This window comes from Galleria mellonella, unplaced genomic scaffold (genome assembly GCF_026898425.1).
Source record: "Galleria mellonella isolate WM207_F2 unplaced genomic scaffold, CSIRO_AGI_GalMel_v1 utg44, whole genome shotgun sequence".
In the NCBI taxonomy this organism is placed as follows: domain Eukaryota; kingdom Metazoa; phylum Arthropoda; class Insecta; order Lepidoptera; family Pyralidae; genus Galleria; species Galleria mellonella.
In genome coordinates, this window is record NW_026442100.1 from 3,472,708 (window position 1) to 3,500,294 (window position 27,587).

The window sequence follows — 27,587 nt, forward strand, 5'->3', positions numbered from 1 at the left end:
TCTTCCGGGTCTGGCCTTTCGAGAGTTGATAACCTTGTTCCTTGCTAAAGTATCGAATATGATTCGAGGATAATTTGGAATAAAACGGGGCTGAATCTAGTACTGCAGTGGCCTTTGCCGCTTCGTCTGCCTCCTCGTTCTCCTCGATGCCCATAAAAGCTATCAATATACGAACTAGTCATTACAAGTCTAGCTAGGTATGTTTGGTTTTTATTACGTGACCCCATTTTTTTTAACGAGGTCGGCGCAGATCGTTCGCAGTATTCTGTAATTAGCTATACGTTATGTTAATGTTACATGTAGATATATAATATTTATTTTATTTATTTAACACTTTATTGCACCAACATAACAGGATTTGTTGAATAATTTTCAATACGTATAGTGTAGTACAAAAGGCGGTCTTATTGCTAAGCAATCTCTTCCAAACAACCTTTGGGTAGAAGGAATTAAAGCATAAATAGGTAGGTGGCGCGTTAAAAAAAAATAGATCTGTACAAAATAATATCTGTGATAGCACAGTTAAATACACATACATAAATAAACACATACATCCAAATATATACATACATACATACATACATACAATATTAATCAGAAATGAGATAAAATTCTTTAGAACACTAATGAGAAACCCATCTTTGAACTAGTCATTTTTCTACACTAAAAGTATTTATCTATCTATTTGTTAGTGTATTATTTTTATCTTTAAACTTATATATATTAACTACATATTCCCCGAGCTTCACTCGTGTCAACTTGTAAGTATATAAAGTATCCTATGTGCTAAGTTAGAATGTATCTTATCCATTTGCGAAATTTCATTCAAATCTGTTCAGTAGTCAAACATCCATCCATTTTTATAAATTTTCACATAATATTTATAGGATTACCATTGTTATGTTATGTTGTTAATAATGAATTATGTTACGTTTATTGAGTACTAGCTATACGCAGCTTCACACGTGTAAACCTGTAAAACAGGGGGGAAAAGGGATTGTTAGTAATGGAGACTAAGAATCCCATTGTTAGCAATATATCCAACCAGGTCGACCTCCTCGCGGTTCCCTCTGGAAACTATCATGATTGATTCCTGATTAATTCATCATGATAGGCTAACTGGCCTGTTTTCATCCTCATCGATCACCCTTCATTGGTGCCCCGCCAGCGTATCCCGTTAGCGCAGGCGGAGTTACCATGCCATTTTCACTCATAAAAAAAAATTTATATATTATACACAGTACACATTTAAATAAATGAAAATACATTTTTTCCAAACTTTGTTATTAAACATGATAATCTTAACCGATCAATGGAATAAAAGCATAAAATAGGAATACCTGATTCGTTGGAAAAAATGTCCACCGGTAGAACACTCCATATGAGGATGCAAACGATTTCGCCTTGTATGTACATACATATACAGGGTAGGGCCAGTCTATGTCCTTGTTGTCACGAAATACATGCTTTTTAACCTGGTGATACGTTCTAAATCTTATTGATATAATACAATTTTAACTGGACTATGTCTGTACATGGGAGATATTTAAGAAATACTGATGTGGGGCTCAAACCGGGGTCAACTTTTTGTCAGCTGATTGTCAAATTAGTTGACTAGTTTTTTTTATCAGTGTTCTATATATTTACGCATACATTGTATCTTAACGTATTATTTATTAAATAAAATAAGTGTTTACGCATTAAAAAGATGCAGAAATTATAAGACAAAATAATTATAGAAGTTATAAAGAAATCACTTATCACGCAAAATAGTATGAAAAAGTTGACTCGCTTTCCTCGAAGCATTTGTTTCACTCGAGATATTCGAGACACTCTATGTATATAATCTAAGGAGGGGACTTAATAACAACAATTGAAATAAGACAATATTTTTTAGATATTTGTTTGTATGTATCATCATCATGATCATCATATCGGCCTTTAACTGTCCACTGCTGAACATAAGCCTCCCTCTTGGGCAGTTTTGCCAGTAGTTGCCACGCTTGGCAAGCGGATTGGCAACCGCAGTTAGACTTTAGAAATGTTTTAAGAGGGACGCTGCTGCCCATCTCTCGCCCTCCCTTAGTCGCCTTTTACAACACCCACGGGAAAGAAAGGGGTGGGCTATTTTATGCCGAGACCATACGGCCAATGTTTGTTTAAAGTTCAATTGTATTTCTGAAGGTCTGGTGTATATTGTGTCTTGATATGCCACCTAGAAGTGCCACCAGAGGGAGACTTTGTACAAAAGTCGATTGCTTGAGTACCTCTGTCCCATTCGTGTTTCTACCGTAAAGTAGTTGTGTTTAGTTTACTGGGTACGGAGGAATAACACCTGAGTCCTTAGGAATGGCAACGCATGGAGGGTATCATGGGCGAAACAGTATACTCTGTTATGTCCATGGTACTGCTCATGTCTATAGGCGACGGTTACTACTTTCCATCAGGTGGGCCGTCAGCTTGTTTGCCGTTCTAAGTTGTATAAAAAAAGTCTATTTCTTTAGTTTTCCTAATTCTGAAATCCACTCGTTTGGAGTAGTGGACAAAAAGTTAATAAAAAGCGATATGCACCCATATAATATAAAAGTATAGTCTGTTACCGTGCGGTCCCAGCATAGAATGGACCACCCCTTTGCTGTAGGTGTCGTAAGGAGCGACTAAGGGAACATAATGGTCGATTAATGGGCAGTTGCGTCCCTCTTATAACATCACCAAAGATTGCTCTCAGCAATAAAACCGCCTTACTTATACAATTGTTTCGTTATATTTATTGCCTTGCTTATTTCCTATATTGTATAATGCAAACAAAATATACTCATTCATTCATTCATTTACCAAAGTCTAACTGCGGCTGCCAACCCGCCAGTCAAGCGTGCCAATTATTGGTAAAACCCTCCTTGTGGGGGAGGCCTATGATATATATATATATATATATATATATATATATATATATATATATATATATATATATATATATATATATATATATATATATATATATATGACACCTGATAAGCATACTAAATATATTTTTTGTTTGTAAATAAATACAAAATACACTAAAAAGGTTCAGAAATACAAATAGACATAGGTACACACTTGGATACAAATGTTTGTAATGTGCGAGGATTGAACCCGTGACCTTCGGAATGTGAGTCAGTATGTCATCGCTACACCGTCAAGGTCATTGTAGGTAATTACGATTTATTTACTATATTCGTATTATTTCGTAGAACTCCCTCTATGTTCAGCATTGGATAGTTACAATAGATAGTTAGATACTACTTTTTACCAACGACTTTGTCCGCGTAACTGGATGGTTATTGACAAGGGTAAAAAGTAGTCTGTCTTTCTTCATCCCTAATACTATGTTTTTACCGATTTTTTTTATGCAACTTAGAATGCCAAACAAGCTGATGGCCCACCTGATGAAAAGTGGTAACCGTCACCTATAGACATGAACAGTACCATGGACATAACAGACTACTGTTTCGCTCATGATACCCCCCATGCGTTGCCATTCCTGAGGACTAATTTGTTATTTCTTACAGCGGATTCCTCTGTATCCTGTAAATTCAATACCATATCCCACCCTTCAAACCGAAACACAGCCGTGTAAGCAACTGTTTCACGATTGAAACATGAATGGGACAGAGGTACCCAAGCAAACGACTTTTGTACAAAGTCTCCCTCTGGTAAAAGGTCTTTTATAATGATAATATGAGGTAACAAACAAACTTAAAAACACATTTATAATATTAATAAATATACTTTCTATTTCTGCGATGTGCTAATCTATGAATTCACAATCGGAATTCATAGACTTATATCATAGAGATATTTAAAGGGGGGTCGGATGGGAAGTTCCCACCTTAAATTTGCCTATGCCCACCCCAAAATTAGCAGAACATTCAGCTATAAACAAAGATATGTCCAAAAGCACGTATGCACCTTTCTTAAGGGGCCAGGGCCCCTGCAATATAAATATGCAGATGGTCGGAATATTAAAAGTTTATTGTTTCTACCTACAGCAGCTGTAGTGAGCTAAAAATAATTTCCACAGTTGGTAAGAAATGCAAGAATTGGCGCACATTGTTTTTTTTTATTTAAACATAAACATTGTTCGCGTACAGCGTATGAAATGTTTTTAAAATATACAGCAATAAAATATTATAATCATAACAAAATTATAACGAAAATTAAATAGTATATCGTGGTTGATTGCTTGGGTACCTCAGTCCCATTCGTGTTTCAACCGTGAAGCAGTTGTGTTTGCATGGCTGTGTTTCGGTTTGAAGGGTGGGATATGGCGTGAATTTAGTGGGTACAGTAGGAATAACGCCCGAGTCCTCAGGAATGGCAACGCATGGGGGGTATCATAGGCGAAACAGTATACTCTGTTATGTTCATGGTACTGCTCATGTCTATAGGCGACGGTTACCACTTTCCATTAGGTGGGCCGTCAGCTTATTTGCCATTCTAAGTTGTATAAAAAAAAAATAGCAGTATAAATATACTTTATTGCATTAAAATATACAGTGATAATAAAGAAAGAAAAAAAAATATTCAAAGAATCATGCGACTCACACAGTAGCATACAAAAGAACAAAACAAAAAAATAAATAAACAATAGTATATAAAATAAAAAGTGTCTACTGTTGTCTGTTCAATTGAAAACTAAATTAACAATAACAATTGGAAACAATGTAAGCAAAGGTGAATTTGTCTCTAAAAGAGACTCTTCCAGTCAACCTAATAGAGTGGCATGGGGGTGAAGAGTATATTAGTAATGCAGACTACCAGTCCCATTGCTAGCAATATACCCTGACAGGACGATCTCCACGTGGCTCTCTACTGGTACCTATTATGCTGACTTCCAAGTGGATCTGCATTCCATCACGATGGGCTAACTGACCTGTCTTCATCCTCATTTACCATCCCCCACTGATCTCACGCCAGATAGATATTTTTTATTGTTTCCTCCAAAATATTACAATAGTAAACTTATTATAAATACAATTACAAGATAATTATCTTACTGAGAAAACAATAGGTGGCTTTATCGCTAAAAACGACCTCTTCCAGGCAACCTTTGGATGGAAAAGAGTAATACGATTATATTGACTAAGTAAAAATTTTCTAATGCACATATCACTGTATGTTTAATTAATTAATGAAATATATTATTTATGCATCATTTATATAAGTATGTATCTATATAATACAATTTTACCTTTTGCTGTTAAATTGGTTACACAGATTACACTCTGGGTTTGTTGCACGCGTCCGTGTAGCCTTACTTCGGGTTGCAGCTGAAAATCAGTGCTTTGCTTTTAAGCAAAACTATCACAGAGCTGTAGCCTATTTGGGTCACTGCGACACACTTGGTGAAAACATATCTCCATATTTCATCTTTTGTTTTATATTTGAAAAAATGTAAATAATCTGATTGTATAAATGTATTTGTTAATTTACGTGTGTCATAAATGGCTCAAGTAAAGTGTTTATCATATATTATATATTATAAGTAGAGTTTTGTTTAGGGAGGATTATAAAAGTGTTTCAATTGTTACTTTGTTGTTATAGCAATTAATTCCCACGTGGCTGGTAATAATCTAATTACCATATCAGTGTTCTGTTCGTGGCACGCGAGCGGCGTGCGGTGTCACTTGCTAATTGTTTTGTATCGCGCATGAATCAGATAGCAAGCCAATGATTCACTCGACGCCGCGGCCCGGAAGCCACGCGGAAGTGTTTTTATAAACAATGAATCAACTCACGAGGGACCGGTCTCTTTTCGCGTTCATACTAGATCTTGATCATCAGATATTTAAAGCGAAATATTAAATTTTTGTCGTATAGAACGATCTTTGAAATTAAGCGTTAGATTTGCGTACAATTCATACAAATATTACGTAGTTATATGATTTATTTTTGCTTTAGACTAGTTATGAGAAATGTTTCTTTGTTTTGTGGGATTTTCAAAGCGAGGGAATTCTCAATTTATCGTTTTTTTTTTTATACAACTTAGAACGGCAAACAAGCTGACGGCCCATCTGATGGAGAGTGGTAACCGTCGCCTATAATGGACATAGCAGAGTATACTGTTTCGCCCATGATACCCCCCATGCGTTGCCATTCCTGAAGACTCAGGTGTTATTTCTCCCTGTAAATATGTATTTTATGTGATATTTTGACCATCTCGGGACCGATTTTAATTATTGTTTTTGCAATCGACAAAGTTAACGATAGAGGTATTGTTGCTCCCATATAAATTTTGTTAGAATTTAAGTCGAATGTTATATAATTTGTAAGTCAATATCGTCTGTAACTATTTATCTACAATAATTTTCAATTTTACACCGCATAATTACATTTCTGTTTTGCTAAAGGTTGACTGGGAGATAATGCTATATAGCATTAGGTCCACCTTTTGAACCAGACATTTTTGTAATGTGGTCAATAAAGAATAAATTAAAATAAATAAATAAATGTATTTTTTGCGCAGCAAACTTCCGACTGGTGCAGAGAAAAATAAACTTTACGATTTAGGATTCCGTATTGTAAATTCAAATATTTTAGACTAGCTTTTATCCGCGATTTGGTTTGTGTGACCGCAGTGTGTTCACTGACCGTAATAAATATAGCCTATTCCGTTCTCCATACCATAAATACATTAATTAAATACGAAATTTCAATGATTGGTTAAGCCGTTAAGATGCTAAGAGGTAACAAATAAGTGAACTAACTTTCACATGGGGAAAAGTGATTTTTTTTGATCGGTGAAAATAGAATTGTGACCCCGCCTGTGTTAACGGGATACGCTGGCGAAACACCAGTGAAGAGTGATAGATGAGAATGAAAACAGGCCAGTTAGCCCATCATGATGAATTCATTAGGAATTAACCATGATAATTTCCAGGGGGAACCGCGAGGAGGTCGACCTGGTTAGGTATATTGCTAGCAATGGGATTCTTAGTCTCCGTTACTAACAATCTCTTTCCCCCCTAAGGGGAAAAGTGATTGTTAATGGTGTTTAATATTATTATGACTACTATATACCAAATCAGGTTGACCTCCACGCGGTTTCCCCTGGAAATCATCATGGTTAATTCTTATCGAATTCGCCATGATGAGCAAACTGATCTGCTTCATCCTCAATTATCATTCCTCATTGGTGCCCCGCTAGCGTATACTGTTAGCGCAGGCGGGGTTACCATTCCATTTTCACCCATTAACATTTACAATTCACAGTAGTACCCTGCACTTTGTTTATGTTTTGTTAAGAGAGGTACTGGCTGAAAACCAGTGCTGTGCGTTCACATTGCGCTGGGACACTCACAGCATCAGCTGAGCCGGTTCCTTTTGCCTAGTATGGTACACTTCTTGTATATGTTATTTATATTTTATATTGTAATTGTATGTTTATTGGCAATAAATGTTTCTATTGTATTCTATTCTATTAAAAAAATTCACTTTCACAACAATATATATGCACATTTTATTCTCCATTAAAACATCTTACCGTATTAATTAGTGCGTATTACTATTTTCACTTGTTAAAAAAAACAAATTTTTACAATAATATTAATACAAAATTTTATTCTTCATGAAACATTCACCAGAGGGAGACTTTGTACAGAAGTTGATTGCTTGGGTACCTCTGTTTTTTTTTCGTGTTTCAACCGTGAAGCAGCTGTGTTTGCATGGCTGTGTTTCGGTTTGAATGGTGAGATATGGCGTGAATTTACTGGGTACAGAGGTATAACATCTGAGCCCTCAGGAATGGCAACGCATGGGGGGTATCATGTGCGAAACAGTATACTCTGTTATGTCCATGGTACTGCTCATGTCTATAGGCGACGGTTACCACTTTCCATCAGGTGGGCCGTCAGCTTGTTTGCTGTTCTAAGTTGTATAAAAAAAAAATCTCGCCGTATTTATTTCTGCGTAAATATTGTGAATTTTTTTTATATGTCTATACATATATTTTTTATTCACGCCCTTGAAATTTTTTGCAGTTAATCCCATCTCTATGTAAGTTTGAAACGGCCAATGTTTGAAGAGGAAACCCAAAGACACTATGAGAGCAAAGAATAGAAGAGAGAAGATAGAATACAGCGCATGTACAAGCTCAAGATAGTTTAAAGGAATTGTTGTTTGAATTAATCAGTGAAAACTTTACTGCTCAGAGGGACTACCATGAAATTTAATTCCGAATTTTCGGACTCAATTTCGTGTTTTTGATTATACCGAAAACGGCCCAGTCAATGAAGCTTAACATTTGATTCGTTATAAATTCTACTATAAAAGTCTAAAAAAAGAAAACGATATTTTACCATTTTTAATCGGTATGTGTCATGTAGTTTTAAAAACAACTTTGTGTTTCGTTCGGCCCCGAAATTTCGAAAACCATGTCATGGTAGACCCTCGGGAATAGAGAGAAATAATATTTGCCGGTGTGGAATGATACCTATAAGATTCGGTCTTCACTATGTGCCTATCGTGTTGTTATTTCGACGATTTCTCGTGTTCAAACTAAGCTTTAATAAAAAAGCAATTGTTTACTATACTTATGGCTCAAGAATTATATATGGCTAAGCGAACGAAACATCATGTGAAACAAAAAATTTGAAATGAAAACTATACCAAGCCGCCTGGCCAGTGCGGTAATAAGTAGTAGGCAAATATCCTCCTCGAATAATACGACATTAATGGGAATTGATGAATGAGTAAGGAATAAAATAAATGTCTACCTAATTCCCAACTAAGCTGATTTGCATTAGTTAATTTATATACAAAGAAAAATATTCGGTCTTGAAACAATCGTGGATGGATATGCTGAGAAAAAGTGTTAATTTAGGATCATTCGCAAATTTCTACCAACTTAAAAATGCTTCAAAAAGAATGCAGTTCTCAATTCTATTGTATTTTTTTTTTTATTTATTTATACTTACAAAAATTATAGTTAAAGTCTATATTGAATGAAGACGTACAACAGACAAATTTAACTCTGTAAGAGTTCTCTTCCAGCAAACTCTGAGTGGAAAGGAGCATATTTTATATTTGTTACCTCATATCATCATCTTCCTACCCTTATCCCATTCATTTGGGGTCGGCGTAATATGATTTTATCCATATTACAAAAAGATTTGGTTTTTTTAGTTTTACGACCGGCCACCTGCCTGACGTCAACCCTCTTTTTCTTTGTTACCTCATAATCACGGAAAATTCTTTTTCATCTGAAAGGATATACTTACAAAATTATTCCCATAGAAATTTTACCAAAATCGTGTCAGTAGTTTGTTTTTTAAATCAAAACAACTGGTCATGCCATAAATTTACATCGGTTTTTTTTTTAGGAAACAATTTAATTCTCTCTTTTATAATAATATACAAAGTGGGCGACGCGTACTCAGAGTACTCGACCGGTTTTAATATCTATATTGTAGGTATCGCCCGCTTGCCTATTACGTACCAGTCGATCTAACTCATCGTTTATGTATGTGCAGCTCAGTTGCGGTGCAGGTCACAAAATCGAATCCCAGGATAATATTTTGAATTTTCTAATTCATGTTTTGATTATTTAAAAGTGATTCTCACTTACTCGTATCTTTCGTAAACCATGTAAAATTGTCGTTCATTCAGTCGTTTAAAAAGCTTTCGTGTATAACGACGCGGCCTTGTAATTCTTGACACCAGAGGGCGATACCGGCCATAGGGCGAGTACTCCCTAATCCCTGGATACATTACAGAGCGCCATCTAGTCTTAAACTAAGTAGAGCTTGACCTATATGTGTAGTGGATAGACATATTGAAATTATTTATAAATATATACAATATTAGATATAGGAAATGCACAGGTCAATACAAAATATACAATAGAGTGGAAATTTTTGTATTGTGAGGGTATCGAGTAAAATAGATTTAGTGTGTTCTAGTGTCTACATCATCAACCTCGTAGATTCCGTCTCATATTGTGATGAAAGAGTACACAATACTCTATTTATTTTAACGCTAGGAAATCGTACACAGTCCAACACATGCCTACCACTGCGTTTAAAAAAAAAACTATGCGCATATATTTATTATTAAAAAAAATTTGAATAAACGATGGTGGAATAGAATATTTAAAAAAAAAACTTTGATTTAACGTTTCTTTTTTTTTCATTCAAAAACTAAGCATTTGGTGTGAATATTACGTATTTTTAGTCGCTTTCGCCTCATAATGTGCATGCGACATTATTTTACTCAGTATCTATTAAGTTAATGAAAAATTATGTTGTATAATGAGTTTTAAATAATATAGATAGGTAGATAGGTATTTGAAGATTTATAATACACTAGTGGAAAAAATTAAGGGACCAAAATAAAATTCTAATTTTTTGCGATTTTACGAATGACCGTGTCTTTGATAATGGTCGCATTAAAGTAATTTTACCATTTTTATCAAAGATACAGCATTTCAAAAATCGTTAAAAATTTTGTTTTTTTTTGTATCCCTTAATTTTGTCCGATAGTGTATGTAAACACGCGTAAGTATATATTTTTAGTTATGCTTTGATGTAAAAAAAACAAATGTAAAAAATGGGCAAGATTCTGAGGTGTCATTTTTCTAAACCTATCTTATATACTTACATACTGTCAAGCCTGTCTCCCATTAGGGTAGGCAGAAACAATGGAACGCTAAATGCTTCGATTCTATCTCTGTCACTCTTAATCTAACCCCTTTATTTATAAAAAGTAAAACATACATACCTATTTTAACTATTACATTCTATTGTCACTTTCATTCAAACTAGGAATATAGTTTAAAAGAAAAAGACAAAACAGTTCAATAGATAAAATAGGTTTATGAGAGGTTTGACATTTTTATCAATATTAAAATGTCAAACCGAACCAAACCAAATGGGTAATATTGTAATTCGACAATTTCTCAAAATTGCTGTTTTTATATACTAAATCTAAATCATGCACTAAATTTATAATATTTTTTACTTAAACTTATTAGAAATTTAGTTGAAATATTAATTTTAGCTATGGATTTAGAGAAATGTCTTACAATCGGCCCCATTATATTAGAATTAAACTATGCTTTATTTAACCAATTTTGAAAAGTCTGAAGCTATCAGTTCAAATCTATTTTCTTAATTTTTTTTTCAAATTAATTATTTTGTATCTAGCTAGGTAGATAAGTGCTAAAATTTCTGGTCATGGAAAAGATTTCTAGTCAATCGATGTAGTCATTATTATAAATAAGATTAAATATTCCGTCTAGTGAGATATATGTAAAGGTGCACTTGAAATTGGGTAGAACACTCTAGTCGCACTCGCCGCCTCATTATCTTATGAAATATAGTATCCAACGCGTTAATTTACACGTAATTTGACGTCACACGTGTTTATATGTAATTGTATGAGGATAAAAAACATAGTAAAATGTATTTGTTAGTTTATACCAGTTATTACTGGGAACACTGTCGTCATACATTTTAAATAATGGTATTTAATTAAATAATTGTCATCGTACTGCGTCCTGCCCTGTCCGAGTTACGTCAATTAATTAAATTGATAAATGTGCATTTAGAACAATGGAATGGTACTGCAGTAAAAATAGATAAATAAACCGTCTTTTCTAAGTGCATAAGAATGAAACTCGATGTAGGTAAAATTTTTTTTGTATATTACTTAAATTTTTTGCCTATATTGTTATGCCCTAGTAGGGCATCACAAAATAATTATAAGATCTCAATACACTCTATTCGGGTACATTATAGTGCTCCTTTGACTACCCTATTATTGATTGTAACCATGTGACTGATCGTGTTTGGAAACAAAATTATATGTGAATGATATTAATTTAATGTAAGTTGTCGGACTTTCTGCCTATATTGTTATGCCCTAGGAGGGCATCACAAAATAATTATAAGATCTCAATACATTCTTTATGCATGTACATTATATGTCTCCGACTACCTCATTACGGATTATAGTCGTGAGCATATTTATTTATCAATAATGAACTGATCGTTGCATTTAAAAACTAAATTATCTATGTATGTAGGTATTTAAGTAAATTGTCACTCTGCATGTATTGTAATGCCCTAGTAGGGCAACATAAAATAATCCATTCTTTATGTATGTATACTATATATAATTGTGACACTGTAATAAAATATACCGAGTTATTAAATGTCAAATTCTTAAATTATCAAAAATGTAACATTTCCATGTCGCTTTAATTTTTTAGTTATAGATTTTGAATTTAAGATGAATAAAAGATATTTGTATTTATAAATTTGGATAATCTTTCAGTTACTTGAATGGTCATATCAGACGTTAACTGTCCACAGCTGGACATGGGCTTGCCTCTATTAGGAGGTTTTGCCAGTAGTTGTCACGTTTAGCAGGCTGGCTTACAACAGCAGTTAGATTTTGGTGATGTTTAAAGAGAGACGCTGCTGGCCATTCCTCGACCCTTAGTCTCTTATGACATTCATGAGAAAGGAAAGGGTGATCTGTTCTATACTGGGACCACAAGGTCAAGTTACATGAATACTTCATAATATTGATACTGTTGCAATCTAATGGCATTTATCAGCACATTATCATAAAGTCAATTTTGCCGATAACAATAAATATTGTGGCGTTATCTTTATTGCCAAATACAAGTATAAACGGTATCAGTATCTATATATATTATATGCATTTTAATTGAAAATAAAAAAAAAATACTGAGTATTTAAAATGTCAATTATAAGATTGTCTATACGTCCATATTGTATCAACCAAATAGGTTCATTGCTTTTACAAATTATTGTAGCACGACGGGATTACTATCTCATCGGTATAATAACAAAATTCATACAATTACACTAAGATTTTTTTTTAGTTTTGTTTGAGATCATGTTAAATAGTAAGCCTCTTCATACATTTGTGTTGGTACATTGTTTTTCTATATAGCTTGAAGATAGAATCTCGACATGTCGTGCTACTGTTAGTTTTAAAAGCATCTAATATTAATTATATTAGCTTAAGGTTGAAAATAAATTTTGAATAATTGGAACACCATTAAATTGGTATATGGTTATGAGATGTAAAACTGTAATGCATGTTGTTACCGTTTCATATGAATTGATAAGAAATTTGAAATACACTTCAATATTGTATTGAATTTTATATAGTTTGTCTCATCAAGGTTTCTAGCAGCCTGAGAACTGATAGATATTTTGCTCAAAATACAATAGACGCCATATTTGTCATTCAAAGAAAATGTTGCCTGTATCTTTGGAACGTTGCCTCAATGCGTAAATTGTTTACGTTAACAATATATTTTATTACCGTCATAAAAGACAGTTAATTTTATGACCATCCTCATAGTGGCAGCGCTAGAGGCACGTTTATACAAAACGAGGTCTCGACTTCGATTCTCAGTTGGGTTAATTTTAAATCTTCTAAATTAACTCTACTCCGTATGTATCCAGAAGTAGTCTGATTTATCATAGCATGAGATATATTAGCTTGAGGCCCAGGGGTTGTAATTGTGCGACGCTTATTATTACCAATTGTAACCTAGTACAGGCCGCGTTGGACACGGATGGTCGACCCCATTGTAATAGTTTTGATAAGCGTAGCAGATAGCGTTAGCAGCTCTGTGAAAAATATTAATACTTACACAATACATTTACTATATTATGCTTATGCGGCCTCAATGTTGTGTGACAGGATTCCATTGATAACAGGGCGAGAGTTTGTACGTTAAAAATAAGGGAACATCCTTATCTATTCTTCCCTCTTTACTTTTTTAAATGTTGAGCAAAACCATTGAAAAACACTTGTATTTAATTATCGAAATATTGATAATCCTAGAAAAATTTACGTAAGTTAGAGTATGGTGTATATTTATAACAAGATGGCTGGCATTGAATTGACAAAAATAAGGGTCTTTGAAATTTTTTTTATACCACTGAGATGGCAAACAAGCATACGGTCCACCTGATGGTAAGCGGTTACTGTAACTTATGAACGCCTACAATATCAGGGGCATTACGCGTGCGTTGCTGAGCCCTGAAGAAACCTCTTTAAACCTTTAATTGAAGAGCTTTAGATACAGAACATTTAAAAGTATCTAAAGATGCAACGTTAACAAAGTTATTCAATGGAAAGATAAATAGTTATTTAGGAAATAAATATAATAAGTAAATGAACTTGTTCACGTTTCTTTTTATAATAAAGGATGACACTCAAGCGTACTGTCACCCGGATGGTAAATGACTACTGAATCCCATAAACACTAACAAGTCTCGTGCGTTGTCGATCATTGTGACACGTGTTTCCGTAAATGTGTTCCCTACAAACATTAAATATATATATTTTTTATAATGCATTAGTAATTTATTTATTAAAAAGATAAAATATTCCGATTGATCTTGGCATTGTATAGATAATATTAAAAATGTATTGACCCTAGTTGAGACGCATCGCTCTAGAGCGCAATTGTATGTAGATTGAGCACTCTCACATGCTTTATATAACCGATTTCAAAATTCTACAGTATTGTTTATTGTTAGATAATTTATTTCGGTTGTTACACGCCCCCATCGTGAGCTCGATCTATAGGCTAGACCTTGTTTCACATGACCGGGCGCGTCAGAAAACTTGAACGAACCCGACACTTGTTTTGCATCACAGATTAGATTGCTTAGAGTTCATAGCTGTTAAGTTAGACCTACTTACTGTGTTCATTTCCATTGGACTGTGTCAATTCTTATGTTACTAGAATATCGACATACGCCCGCCACATCACACTGCCAGTATGTTTGTTTATTATCGTGTACCTGTCCTCTAGTCAATATTGTAAGTGTAACACATTTTATGAAACTTTTTACACTCATCTAAATCAATAAAATAGTTGTAGCATTTAATGGTTGTTTCAATTAATTATATTCCATTAAAATTCCGAGTCAATTGGCTGCCGGGGGGGTCGCGATGTGCGGGCGCGCGTGCCGACTGGGACGTGACTCACGCGCCTGCCACGACCTCAATTGGCCCGACAGGAGTGCCGCCATGGGAAGGACAAGCATACCCCAATGCTAATATTTAAAATTGGTTTTATTGGCAAAAAAAAGAAACTAATAATTATTGTACATGTCGATTATTGAGTGAAAAGATAAAAATATACAAGTTTATAATTTGCACAATATATATAAAAAATATAATTCAACTCAGATCAAAGTCATTACCAATATCCTTGTGCAGTAAATCTTACATGTTAACAAAATGAGAATGGCTGAAACATGTGATCCCATAACAATATTTGAACACCTATATAAGTATTATTTTAACAAAGTTCTTAGCAGCAAACATAGGTTGGTAATTATTATTTCAATGAGCCAGTAATCATAAAACTTTACTCCATTTACAATAACGATAAAATTTTTAATTAGGGGTTTTTAATAGTCCATTACAAGTGGTGTCAGGGTGACAGCTCGGGGCACGGGGACACCACTGGGTAGACACTGGAGACACTACGGTCAGCAGGGTGCATTCACCTAAGGCTCACTAATATTTGTTCAAAGATTACCAATTCTTAAACATTGTTGCATCAACTTTCCTTCGATACATTTGAATTATATAACAAGACAATAATATATCTGAAAAAATTTAATGTATTCTTAATTATTAAACATTACTTACACACTGGTTCAGGCCTGCTGGCACTATCCAGGACTCGTCGGAGCCTGGTTACATCTCAATCTAAATGTTCAGAAGTCAATGGCAGTTCCACTGTTTATAGCAATCATTTGACAAAAGTTTATTGTTAGTTTGTGCTGTACTCAGACAGGGTAATTATTTTTACATTCTTTCAGATACAATGAATTAAACATTCAATAATTGAAGTTTAAATAGTGTATTTTGTGTTCAAATTTGTCCTTGATAGATAATGTCACAGCAAATTCTCACTTTTCCTGTTGACTAATAATATTAATAAATTGCTGTCTGAATAAAGCACTGGTTAGATTTTAATAATATGTTACTTAACAACATCCCTCACTACTAAATGAGATTGAAAGTCCACAACAAATACATAGAAAAATTAAATAATGACATTATTGCAAGAATGTTTAATATAATCATGAACACTAGACAATTTACATGATGAGTATGATTTACAGTGGAATGTATTAGTCATGGACAATAGTGAATCGATGTTTAAATATTTGAGTGAATCAAATTCGTGATCATATACACAACTTCTGAACCTAACAGCATTCACACAGTACAATGGAATTTCTAGAGCGAAACACACAGAGAATCGTTGAATCTATCCTCAAATATCTCACAACTATATATATATATATATATAGACCAAAATGTGTAATTACATGTTCACAAGGGCAGTGCTCAGATGTGAGTGTGAATACAGACCTGACACGATACTCTGTGCATTCCCCACCCGTGCTACACCACCAGAACATGATACATATCAACAAATGCACATATCCAAAATGCTACAGATATTCGCCAAGCAACAATGCTCAACACCCGACCTAGTTAACTTTGGGAACTGTCAAGAGCCAAATCCGGGTACGAGAAGTCTTTCAAATTATTTAATATTTCATATCTAGACGCGTCGAAGACCCACAACACTTACAGAAGGCGACACACCTTGTTCTTCCTCGTTTTGCCTTCTTGCGTGCCAGGTGACTTCTTGTTGATCTGTCGTACTAGGTCATAAAATACGTCGTTCACGTTGATTTTCGCCTTCGCGGAAGTCTCCATGAAGGCGCAGTTGAAGTGACGCGCGAGGTTCGCCCCCTGCTCCTTGCCCACCACGCGCTCAGGTTCCAAGTCATATTTATTGCCCACCAGTACCATCGGCACGTCGTCTTTGTCTTTCACCCGCAGGATTTGTTCTCGGAGGTCTTGCAGATCGTTGAACGTCGATTGTGCGGTGATCGAATACACTAATACGAAACCTTGCCCATTTTTCATGTACAAATCTCTCATCGCGGTAAATTGTTCAGTTCCAGCCGTGTCTAGAATCTCGAGCATGCATTGTTGACCGTCCACTTCCACCTGTTTCCGATAGCTGTCTTCGATGGTGGGGTCGTATTTCTCCACAAAGATGCCTTGTACAAACTGTACTGTGAGGGCAGACTTTCCCACGCCTCCGCTACCTAACACAACTATTTTGTATTCGCGCATTATTAACTATTTTGTATCACGTGATTTTATTTGTTGAAATCAAAGATCAAATCGCTAAAAAGCACATTAACTATAGAGTTATTGCAAAAAAAACTTATAACAAGTCAAACCGCCATGACACAGTTAACAGGGCGATGGCTCACTTTAGCGATATTGCCATATGAAAAAAGACTAATATTTCTTTGCCATGAAAAGAATATAAATATGTATGACAAATAATTGTTTCACAATTAATTAGTTTTAATAATAAAATAAAAGTGTTTCAAGTTTTGTAGGCATTTACGTAGCGAAAGAACAGGGTTCACGACTACTGAATACGGACTGAATGAGCGAGCGTTTTGAGCGTCTCTAAATTAATTAAGTGCACCATTCATAACGCATAAAATATTGTAACGCGTTCATCCCACCAAGCTGATCTAAAGCTGTTCAAAGAAGCCTCTATTCAGCCTGTAATATGTGTGCATGTATTATACATATATACATTACTATATTTTTTTATTCTGAAAATCTTTAATGGTCAACTTAGCTGAAATAATATTCCTTGAGAATAGTCATGTACCTAAAATTAAAAAAAATTTTTTAGGTGAAAAAAACGCTAAAAAAAAATAAATAAAGAGGAGAATTTTCAATAAAAATATTATAATATTTTCTATAACTCCGTAGACGGTCAATGCTTGATAAATATTAAATAATTTTGCTTTGTAAAACAGAAAAAAGTCAATTAATTGCTGGACTTTAAGGAAATTTAATATAAATTGTAAAGTTTACTTTTTATTTAATGACAAAGAATTAAAATTTTTAATTTCTTAGACGAATTCACAGAAAAAAAATTTGTAGCACAGCACAGATAATATACTATACAAAACCACAGTTTTTTATATTTTCGTAGTTGCTCTGTTCCTTTCACACAGTTATCACTGTGATGTGAATGAGGAATAAATATTTCTTACAATTAGTTTTCATTTACACATGCGTTATTTAAAATGAATAATAAAAAAGCAATAATTATTTTAAAAGATTATTAACGACATCTTTAGTATTATTATGGAGTAATGCTGTCCATTGAACGGACAGTGAACTTTTGTAGTATAATATTGCAATGGTTTCTAATATTGACGCTAGATGGCGGATATTTAAAGTTCATATCATGCATGATACACATTGTTTGTGGTCACCTATAAGAGATGGTGTCCTTCTTTATAACTATAAAATAAATAATAATAAAAAAAAAAGCAAAATATATGTTGTAAATAAATTGAGAGATTGTCTCTGTGATAAATAAATATAACTTTGTCACTTTTTAAAAATTTTGTATAAACAAAGTACGCGTATAAAATATTCTAAAATTAAAATTAATTCTAAAATTTCAAAATCAAAGAGTAGGAAAACTATTGAAATATACTTTTTCTATGTAGCGTATTAACATAAAACATATCAGATTTTAAGTTCGATCTTTAGGAGAATAACTGCAAATACAGTATCCAATTTGGCGTAGTAGTTTTTATTTATAGACGGGCAGCTAAAAATTCAGGTTTCAGTTGTCTTATTAAGACCTCTCATATCAATGTTTTTTAAATATTTCCTAATTATACAGACATCATTAGTAGGTAGGTGTACCTAGTTATAATTTTATTATAATGAATAAAAAATAGTCGAGGAATTATTAAACCTTTAATTCCTCGAACATTATATTACTATTAATTTATTACGTATATGTATTGTTTTATTTATTTTTTAAGTATGTACCAATATTTAATGTTATTTGTGTGTTGTAAAGTGATGCAAATAAATTATATTTATTTATTTATAATATATACATATTTTTGGTGAGCTTTACAGATTTACTTATGCATTCACTAAAAACCAAAAATAGAACATTATAATAATACAATAATGAAAATACTAATGACAACAATAAAAATTCTAATTATACTTATAAACATTAAAAAAAAAATCTTTAAGTTTAAATTTTTAATATTGTTTTTTGTAACGTATTTTTTTAATTTTTTAATTTTCAACTGTGTGTTTTGTTATCGCTCTGCGAAACTCTAGTGCAGTACAATGGAAAAAGGCCAGTTCTGAATTCGCTACTACCTTGGTGAACAGACGTAGCGCCCTCTTGAGTGGCGCCTGATCAGCATAGAATGTTCTGTTGCGTGGTAGAGCAAATATTAATAGAGGAATAATACCCGAGTCCTTAGGAATGACAACGCATGGGGGGTATCATGGGCGAAACAGTATACTCTGTTATGTCCATGGTACTGCTCATGTCTGTAGTCTGCTCATGTCATATGTCTATATAGCGACGGTTACCACTTTCCATCCGGTGGGCCGTCAGCTTGTTTGCCATTCTAAGCTGTATAAAAAAAAATAATTTTTGCGGTCACGTTTACATATGTAGTTCTGGGACAAAATGCTTATAAGATTCAACATAGACGCATCGTACTTTATTTCCCTAATTATATTATAGAAGTATTCTAGTAGAGAGACAAGTTGCTTTGCTTCTAGTAAAGTATATTCCACCATACCTAATAGAAAAGTGATCGGTCATAAATGAGGATAACCTATATGGTACCCATATAGTTTACTGTAGAGCTATCTAACAAACTTCTGTAATTTTTTTATCTTCTGTGTATATTTGATTTTATGTACCCACATAATTATATTGATAGGTAGCTTATATACATGCATTAATGTCAATTTGGATGTCAGATTATATTTAATTATTGTACATATAATTGTTCGTTTTTAAATAGATTTGTCTTGCAATAATTTACCAGGTAAATATCTAGTGAGTAGCTTTATAACACGTTGCTATAGCGACCATGGCTAGTGAGGCTGGAGCTTTGGAAAATAATTGGCTCTCAGCAGCACAGGCAACTAGTATCCAGGATGTTTCTCTGAGAAATTTCTATACAGTTTTAATATTAATATAATAATATGTTTATTTGTTTTATATAATCCAATAATAAGGGTCGACTCTGATACATCATTTTCCTAAACCTATTTCGAAAATTAAAATTTCAATTTGATATTACAGTAAAATATATATTTTAAGCACCATTATGAACATAATTTGTAATAGATTTGATTAAAAAATATTTGAATTTAGTTCATCATGACCTATAAAAGAGTTATTTTTAAATTTAAATTTTCGAATAATTGTATTATAAATATGCCATTGGAGCAGCGACTATAATATTATATACTTAGTTTTAAACGGGAGATAAACTCGCCTTGCAACCAGCGATCCTTATTAATCTCAGCTTAATACCCTAAAGATTGCAATTAATTTCTGTCAAAATTACAGAGTCTCTGTTGTGAATAAGGACTAATTATATTTTTAATGCTGGCAACACTACGTTATTCTGGCAATAGTTTTAGCTTTGTAATAAAGAAAAAAAAAAAAAAAACATTCGTACCGTAAAAAACATATTTGTCTTTATTTTTTTATTTGCCTTATTTGTTTGCATATTAGGGCTAATCTTATTTTTGTGCTGATAAGATTATATTGTTCTGGCAATTGTTTTTTTTTAGAAAAAAAATCCGTTTCTATTTCCGTAAATACCTCTAAACTATCCAGTAGACCTTAAAGAGTATATAACCAAGGGAATGTAGACTTTATATAGATAGAGTGTCACCATACAAATGTTTTGCTAAAATAAGTTAACTAATTAAGTAATGTAGGAGAAATTATATTTGTATGGTTAAATTGAAAAATGAAAATGATACAAAATTCTTACAAATTTTTAATACATTTGAAAGAACAAGATATGAGCAGGTATAAACGTAAAATATATTTTCGTTTTTAAATAATTGAAAATGGTTGCCATATTAGTTAATATATGTATATAAATTAATTTGTAAGCAGTACGTATTATATATATTTATATCATAATAGAAAAAATTGTTTTCAATTCGACTTTAAGAAATCCACTTGATCTGGAAAGTTTTCAATTTAGTTACTGCCACTATTAGACAAAGCGGATTTTCTTTTGATAAAAAAAAAAATGTTAGGCAAATGTCAAATTAGACAACTGAATTTGAGACATTTTGAATACTCGATAGTTTATCTATATCTTAGATTATATAATTTAAACTCTACCTAGATAAAAAATAGTACTTACACTGTGGACCTAGAGATGATTGTGTAAAAACCTTTTTTAGCCATTAACTGTCCACTGCTGGAAACAGGCCCCTCCCCCCTCCTTCTTGGGGCGTTTTACTAAGTTCTTTTTACGACACTCATAGGAAAGGAAGGGGTGGCCCATTCTGTGACAGGACTACACTGAGATATTATGTTACTGTAAATTAATTACTGTTAAAAACAAGAACTACATGATTTTATATTAATCTTGACCTCAACTTACAGCACCGACGTCTACCCGCAACCGTTTCATTAAGGGAAATATGAAAAAAGGAATTATAAAATACACAATAAACTTTGTTAAATTGCATTGCAGAGAACGGTCTCCTTTTTAAAAGTTTATAAGCGATTTCCAAATAACTGGGGTTTTCAATTCGTCTGAATATTTGCACATATGTATGTTGCGCAATAGCTTCGTGAAAACTGAAGTGATTTTCACAAATCTCTTTAACAATCAATAAAGTTTATTCTCGTTTTGACCCCATTTTAATTTTCTGATAATGAAAACAGCCGATATTTTTTATGTCTTAATAATATTTAATATAGTAATTATTATTATTATTTTAAATTTTTACAAAATTCACATCTCCCTCTTAAGGATAGGAGATGGCAAATTAACCCTCGGCAGAAGCTCAGTCGGCCGAAGTTCAGGGCCCCCTGTAAAGTACTGAGAGGATTCAAGGACAGGAAAAACCAAAGTGGACTCAAACAATCGCCCTGGAATATTCCCCTCTGGATCTCAATCCGGTCTGCGTTTTATGGATGTGTTGACGATTAAAGTCGATTGTTTATTTGAGAAGCAGTATACATCTGAATGATATCGAAGTAGAAAATACGTTTTAGAAAGATGACCGAGGTATAATAAAGGAATATAAATGAAAACATTCTTTACTAATAATTGCTAAATTAAGATAATTGCTAACAAACTAAATAAGCAATTTATTTAGTTTGTTAGCAATACAGCGGAAAATGAGGGAAACGACCGAGTACATATATATTCGTATAGACAGCGCGGGGAAATTATAGGCTGGCGGTAATGTAATTAAAAAAAAAAAAGATAGTGTACATATTAAAATATTATTCCATGTACATTTTGAATAATCTACGTAAGTACCTAATTATATTAAGATCACAGTGTTCTTTAGATTAATATTATTTTTATTTACCTCTCTACTGTCTGTGGAGATTTTTTAATTCAAAATTTGTCACTTTTCCATACGATATTATCATATAGAAAAGTGAAAAATTTTGAATACGATTTATCATACAAATCTTGTCCTGACAATTACAAACACAATAAAAAAGAATCAGACAAATAGGTGCAATATATAGCAAATTGGCATTCAAGTATAAACTACGTTCTTTTTGCATAGAATCCTTAAGGATTCTAATATGTTTTTGACGTTTTTTTTCGTTTGATGCTGATATTTCCCTTGTATTTGAATAGTTTTTTGTCCGACATTATTTAATATTGTATATATATATATATATATATATATATATATATATATATATATATATATATATATATATATATATATATATATATATATATATATATATATATATAGATAATATGAGTATTATATGTATGCTATTTTTTTATTACTGTTTTAATTTATTATTATTTTTGTTTTTCTATTTATTTGCTTACCACGTTGCACCGTCAAATAGGTTTTCTGTTATTCCTGTTAACGGTAATACGAGTATGTAGTTAATTTTATACTTTCGCGTTGTTTACACATATTTTAAATACACTTTCCGGCCTTAATGCGATGGAAAAATCAGTAATAAGGCTGGTAGATAACGCCACATGATGTTTAGTCCACCATTTCCATAGCAAGGTGTATTGAAGTTTACTAAATAAATATAGATATGAAAGAGTGTTATGAAATTTGGTATTAGGTAGTATTCAGGATAAAAATAGACAAATGCTACTTATTATTTCTGAGTAACGATATATCCTGGTTATGCGGACGAAGTCGCGGGTAAAAATAGTATATTATATTTTTCGGGTCCGCTGGCCATTAGAAATGAAAGCACGGTAGTGTGACTGTTATAATTAAAACAATTTTAGATATTCACCGTAACGCATGGAGTCATCCTTACCTACTAATATTGCAAACTATTTTTACAGTATACGATGTTGATCTGTTGATCTGTCGTTGTTTTTTAAAATATAGAGGCGGTTTAGATCGGGAAGGGGGGGGGGGGAAGGTATTTTTTTATGGGTGATAATGAAATAGTAACCTCACCCGCGCTATCGGTATACACCGGCGGGGCACCAGTGAAGAATAATAGGTGAGGATGAAGCAGATCAGTTAGCCCATCATGATGAATTCAATAAGAATTTATATTATAGTTTATCATGATTGGTTAACTAAGCTTTCCTTTCCTCGATTATCATCCCTCATTGGTACTCCTTTTTTATTTAATTATATAAATCCTGCGAGAGTTTGACAAAATACATAAAGATTTTTAAGGTTTAATATACCTTAATTGTAACTGCTCTTTTTGGATAAAATTTTATTTATTCATTTCAACCATTGTGGTTACAAATTTTTAATATCACTAAAGATTAAAGATGCAATAAGTAATAATTTATTTTATAGCAATAAAAATCGTGGTCGTGTCGTAATTATTAAATGGCTCATTTACTAATTAGCATATTAATTGCAGCTACGTGTCGTGATTCGAGCCACGCCCGGCCAGGCCCAGGTAATGTCACTTTATGAAGTTTTAGCCTCATTTTTAGAATGGCTCGTTGGATATCTCTTTTTATTTCGTTTCGTTTGTTTCGTGTTCTAATAGAAATTCTGTAAAGGGTTGTTTTTATACAAACAATCCTACTAGACAAGTGATATTTATTTATTAATTAAACACAAGAATAATACAACATTCATCAGAAGGGGACTTTGTACAAAAGTCGTTTGGTTGGACACCTTTGTCCTATTCGTAATTCTATCGTGAAATAGTTGTCTTTAGCTGTTTCAGTTTGAAAGGTGGGATGTGGTAGTGAATTTACAAAGTACCAAAGAATAACACCTGAATCCTCAGGAATGGCAACGCATGGGGGGTATCATGGGCGAAACAGTACACTCTGTTATGTCCATGGTACTGCTCATGTCTATAGGCGACGGTTACCATTTCTATCAGGTGGACCGTTAGCTTGTATGCCATTCTAAGTTGCATAAGAAAAACATGAGTATTGGATCCCGGATTACCAAGAAACAGTGATTTACAAACATAGATCAGTGAGTAAATTTTACGGAAACAAACATGATAGAAGGACATTGTTAACTAATATAAGTGCTTCGTGAAGACATGAGCATGATAAAGGAATTCAATAATTTGCGTCAAAGATATTACGTGCTTGAGATAGAATAAGACAGCATTTTTTTTTATTATATTGCATCAGCGAATAACAGTCCACTGCTGGACATAGCATCACACATAAGGGTGGTTTTGCCAGTAATTGTCACACTTGGTAGGTTTTTCTTTTTTTTAATACAACTTAGAATGGCAAACAAGCTGACGGCCCACCTGATGGAAAGAGGTAACCGTCGCCTATAAACAAAAGCAGTACCATGGACATAACAGAGTATACTGTTTCGCCCATGATACTCCCCATGCGTTGCCATTCCTGAGGACTCAGGTGTTATTTCTCTGTACCCAGTAAATTCACGCCATATCCCACACTTCAAACCGAAACACAGCCATGCAAACACAACTGTTTCACGGTTGAAACACGAATGGGACAGAGGTACCCAAGCAATCGACTTTTGTACAAAGTCTTCCTCTGGTCGGTAATAAGCGTGCGTAATACCCCTGGTATTGCAGGCGTTCATAAGCTACGGTAACCGCTTATCATCAGATGGGCCGTATGCTTGTTTAACACCTCAGTGGTATAAAAAAAGGATATTGGCTTGAGACGATCAGGAAAACGATGGAATTTGAAGTAATTTGGTAATCATTTAAAATTTTACCGTAACACTTTTATTTGAAACAACAAAAAAGTACGTGCAGAGTAAATTTTAGTAATTAATACCAGCTTGGCGGCACAATTATGTTTTTAATCGATTTTTATATAAAGCGGAAGTTTACACAACAGTTTCAGCTCTTGTTGTGGCGTCCATTTTGCGGAGGCATGGTCAATTGATTCCTTTGTCCTTTACCCCTCTATTAGAGGAAATTTTCCGACCGATCGACTTTATTTTTAACGGAAAATTTACTTTCATTTATCATCTAATTGTATAAGAGTTATATGCTTTGTAACTTGCTTCTGTATTACTTTGATAAAGTATTAGTGGTAAATGGTACCTTATGTCATCACTGGCAATACACTGATTAAAGACCTTTGTCTTCAAATTTTGAGGTATTTTGGATTTGAAGATGTGGCGTAGTTTTCCGAATACTGTCCGGCAGATTTGGATTCGTTGGTTGATCTCTCGAAATTACTAAGCGAGCTATGAAGAGAAATATGCTCGGAGTTTTTTTGTATATATATATATATATATATATATATATATATATATATATATATATATATATATATATATAAACGTTTATATTATATATGTATTTATAAGGATGCTGATTTATAGACTGACCCATACATCAATGCATAACTGAAACCGCTGGTTTTCTTCTTTTTATAAAGATATAATCCTACCCTTAAGGGGGTAAAATAGGGGATGAATGTTTGTATGTAATTTTTCTGCTTAGAAGTTAGTTAGTCATGTGAAGTCTTGATAACTAAAAAAATATTTATTTATTTATTTATTTATTAACTTTTGAAGAATTCACCCCTAAAGTGGTAAAATAGGGGATGAAAGTTGGTACGAGAGCGAGCGCAGCTACCCGCAAAAGTTAGTATGCACAGATGCCTCGGAGGGCACGTACAGTCATCATCCAGAAAGGCACGTCAAATGCCTTCATGTACGAGTATAATGAGGGTAACTTGCAAAGTTTTGATACGAGAGGGCGCCACCCTCACAGGAGTAGAGGTATGTACAGGACAATATTCCAACTGAATAATCGAGCTTCTAGTCAACAAATCAATATCAACAATGTTACAAGGATATATTCTTAGAAAACTGAGAAAACAGCAAGCGGAAATAAATATGAAGAAAAATAAGTATTGGCCGATTACGGCTAAGACACTAAATAAGACAATAAATTCTGCACAGAAAATTTAAATTGTTAGATATTGTGCAAGTTATGAGATGTAAAATGTATGTATGTATTATTATTTATATATGTAGGTTTTTATTTATATACGTAGGTATTAGTTTCTATTGTATTATATGTTTAATTTTAATTAGGTATTGTTGAGTATCATCTTTAACTGTACGGTTTTTACCCTTAAATATTCTATATTTTTTTTTCAACTTCTCAAAGTTTGACTGTAAGAGATCTATACGATAAGTCAGTTGTATATTAAATCCATTGTATATTAAATCTTGTTAATGCATCCAATATAAATTATGTACAATAAAGATTTTACAATATTATACAAAAATGTGCAAGTCATTACCATCATTCATATCATCATCATCATCATTTCAACCTGTATTTACCTATGATTCCCCATATAATCTGCTGGATTCCCCAATACCTTCTGACATGTACAGTTTTTCGCTTTTTGCACTGAAGGACATTGTTAGTCCTTTTCATTGGGAACTCAAAAGTCCTTCCAAATATTCCTGTCACCAACCTGCTAATCCAGCTTAGTGATATAAGGGCAGAAACTTCCCAATAATTTATATATGTAATTATGCTTTTTTGTATATAATTTTTATTTCTTTTTTATTATTTTCGAATTATTATTTTTGTTAAAGTTCAAAATATTTTTAAGTAAAAATTACATGTATTAGTGAGTTCATTACATGTATTAGTGAGTTCATAACAATAGGTATGTATTTATTGTATTCTTAAGGTTCTAATTTGTTATTTAAGTATTGTATCGTAAAATCTTTATTGTACTAACATATTTTACGTTAAGAAGATTTAATATATAATGGCGTACTTATAGAGCAGGGGTGACCGACTTCTCTGAACCCAAGATTTTTTTTTACAACACAGGGGGCAAACGACCATGCGGCTCACCTGATGGTAAGTGACTACCGCCTCCCATGGTAATCCACAACACCTACGGCATTGCAGATGTGCTGCCGTCCTTTTAAAAAGATCTACTGTTTACTGACGAAACACTGTGCTATCAACCAATTAC

General features: G+C 33.1%; 2 protein-coding genes across 2 annotated transcripts in view; one reads left to right on the top strand and one right to left on the bottom strand.

The window, feature by feature from the left end:
- The window catches only part of LOC113509792 (rootletin), a 98,772-nt gene extending 83,848 nt beyond the window's left edge, over positions 1-14,924 (top strand). Inside the window, exon 39 of the mRNA XM_052898547.1 lies at positions 8,022-14,924. The gene's annotated coding sequence lies outside the window, so the exon portion shown is untranslated. The remainder of the gene's footprint in view (positions 1-8,021) is intronic.
- Positions 14,925-15,093: 169 nt separating this feature from the next.
- LOC113518821 (ras-related protein Rap1) lies at positions 15,094-17,390 on the bottom strand. Its single transcript, XM_026903819.3, has one exon. The coding sequence runs from the start codon at positions 17,206-17,208 to the stop codon at positions 16,651-16,653; it is 558 nt and encodes a 185-aa protein (XP_026759620.1). The 5' UTR covers positions 17,209-17,390; the 3' UTR covers positions 15,094-16,650.
- Between the last annotated feature and the right edge of the window lie 10,197 nt (positions 17,391-27,587).

What these genes read in the sequence shown, in the direction of transcription:
- LOC113518821 (XM_026903819.3), bottom strand. Translation starts at nt 17,208, where the DNA reads ATGCGCGAATACAAAATAGTTGTGTTAGGTAGCGGAGGCGTGGGAAAG.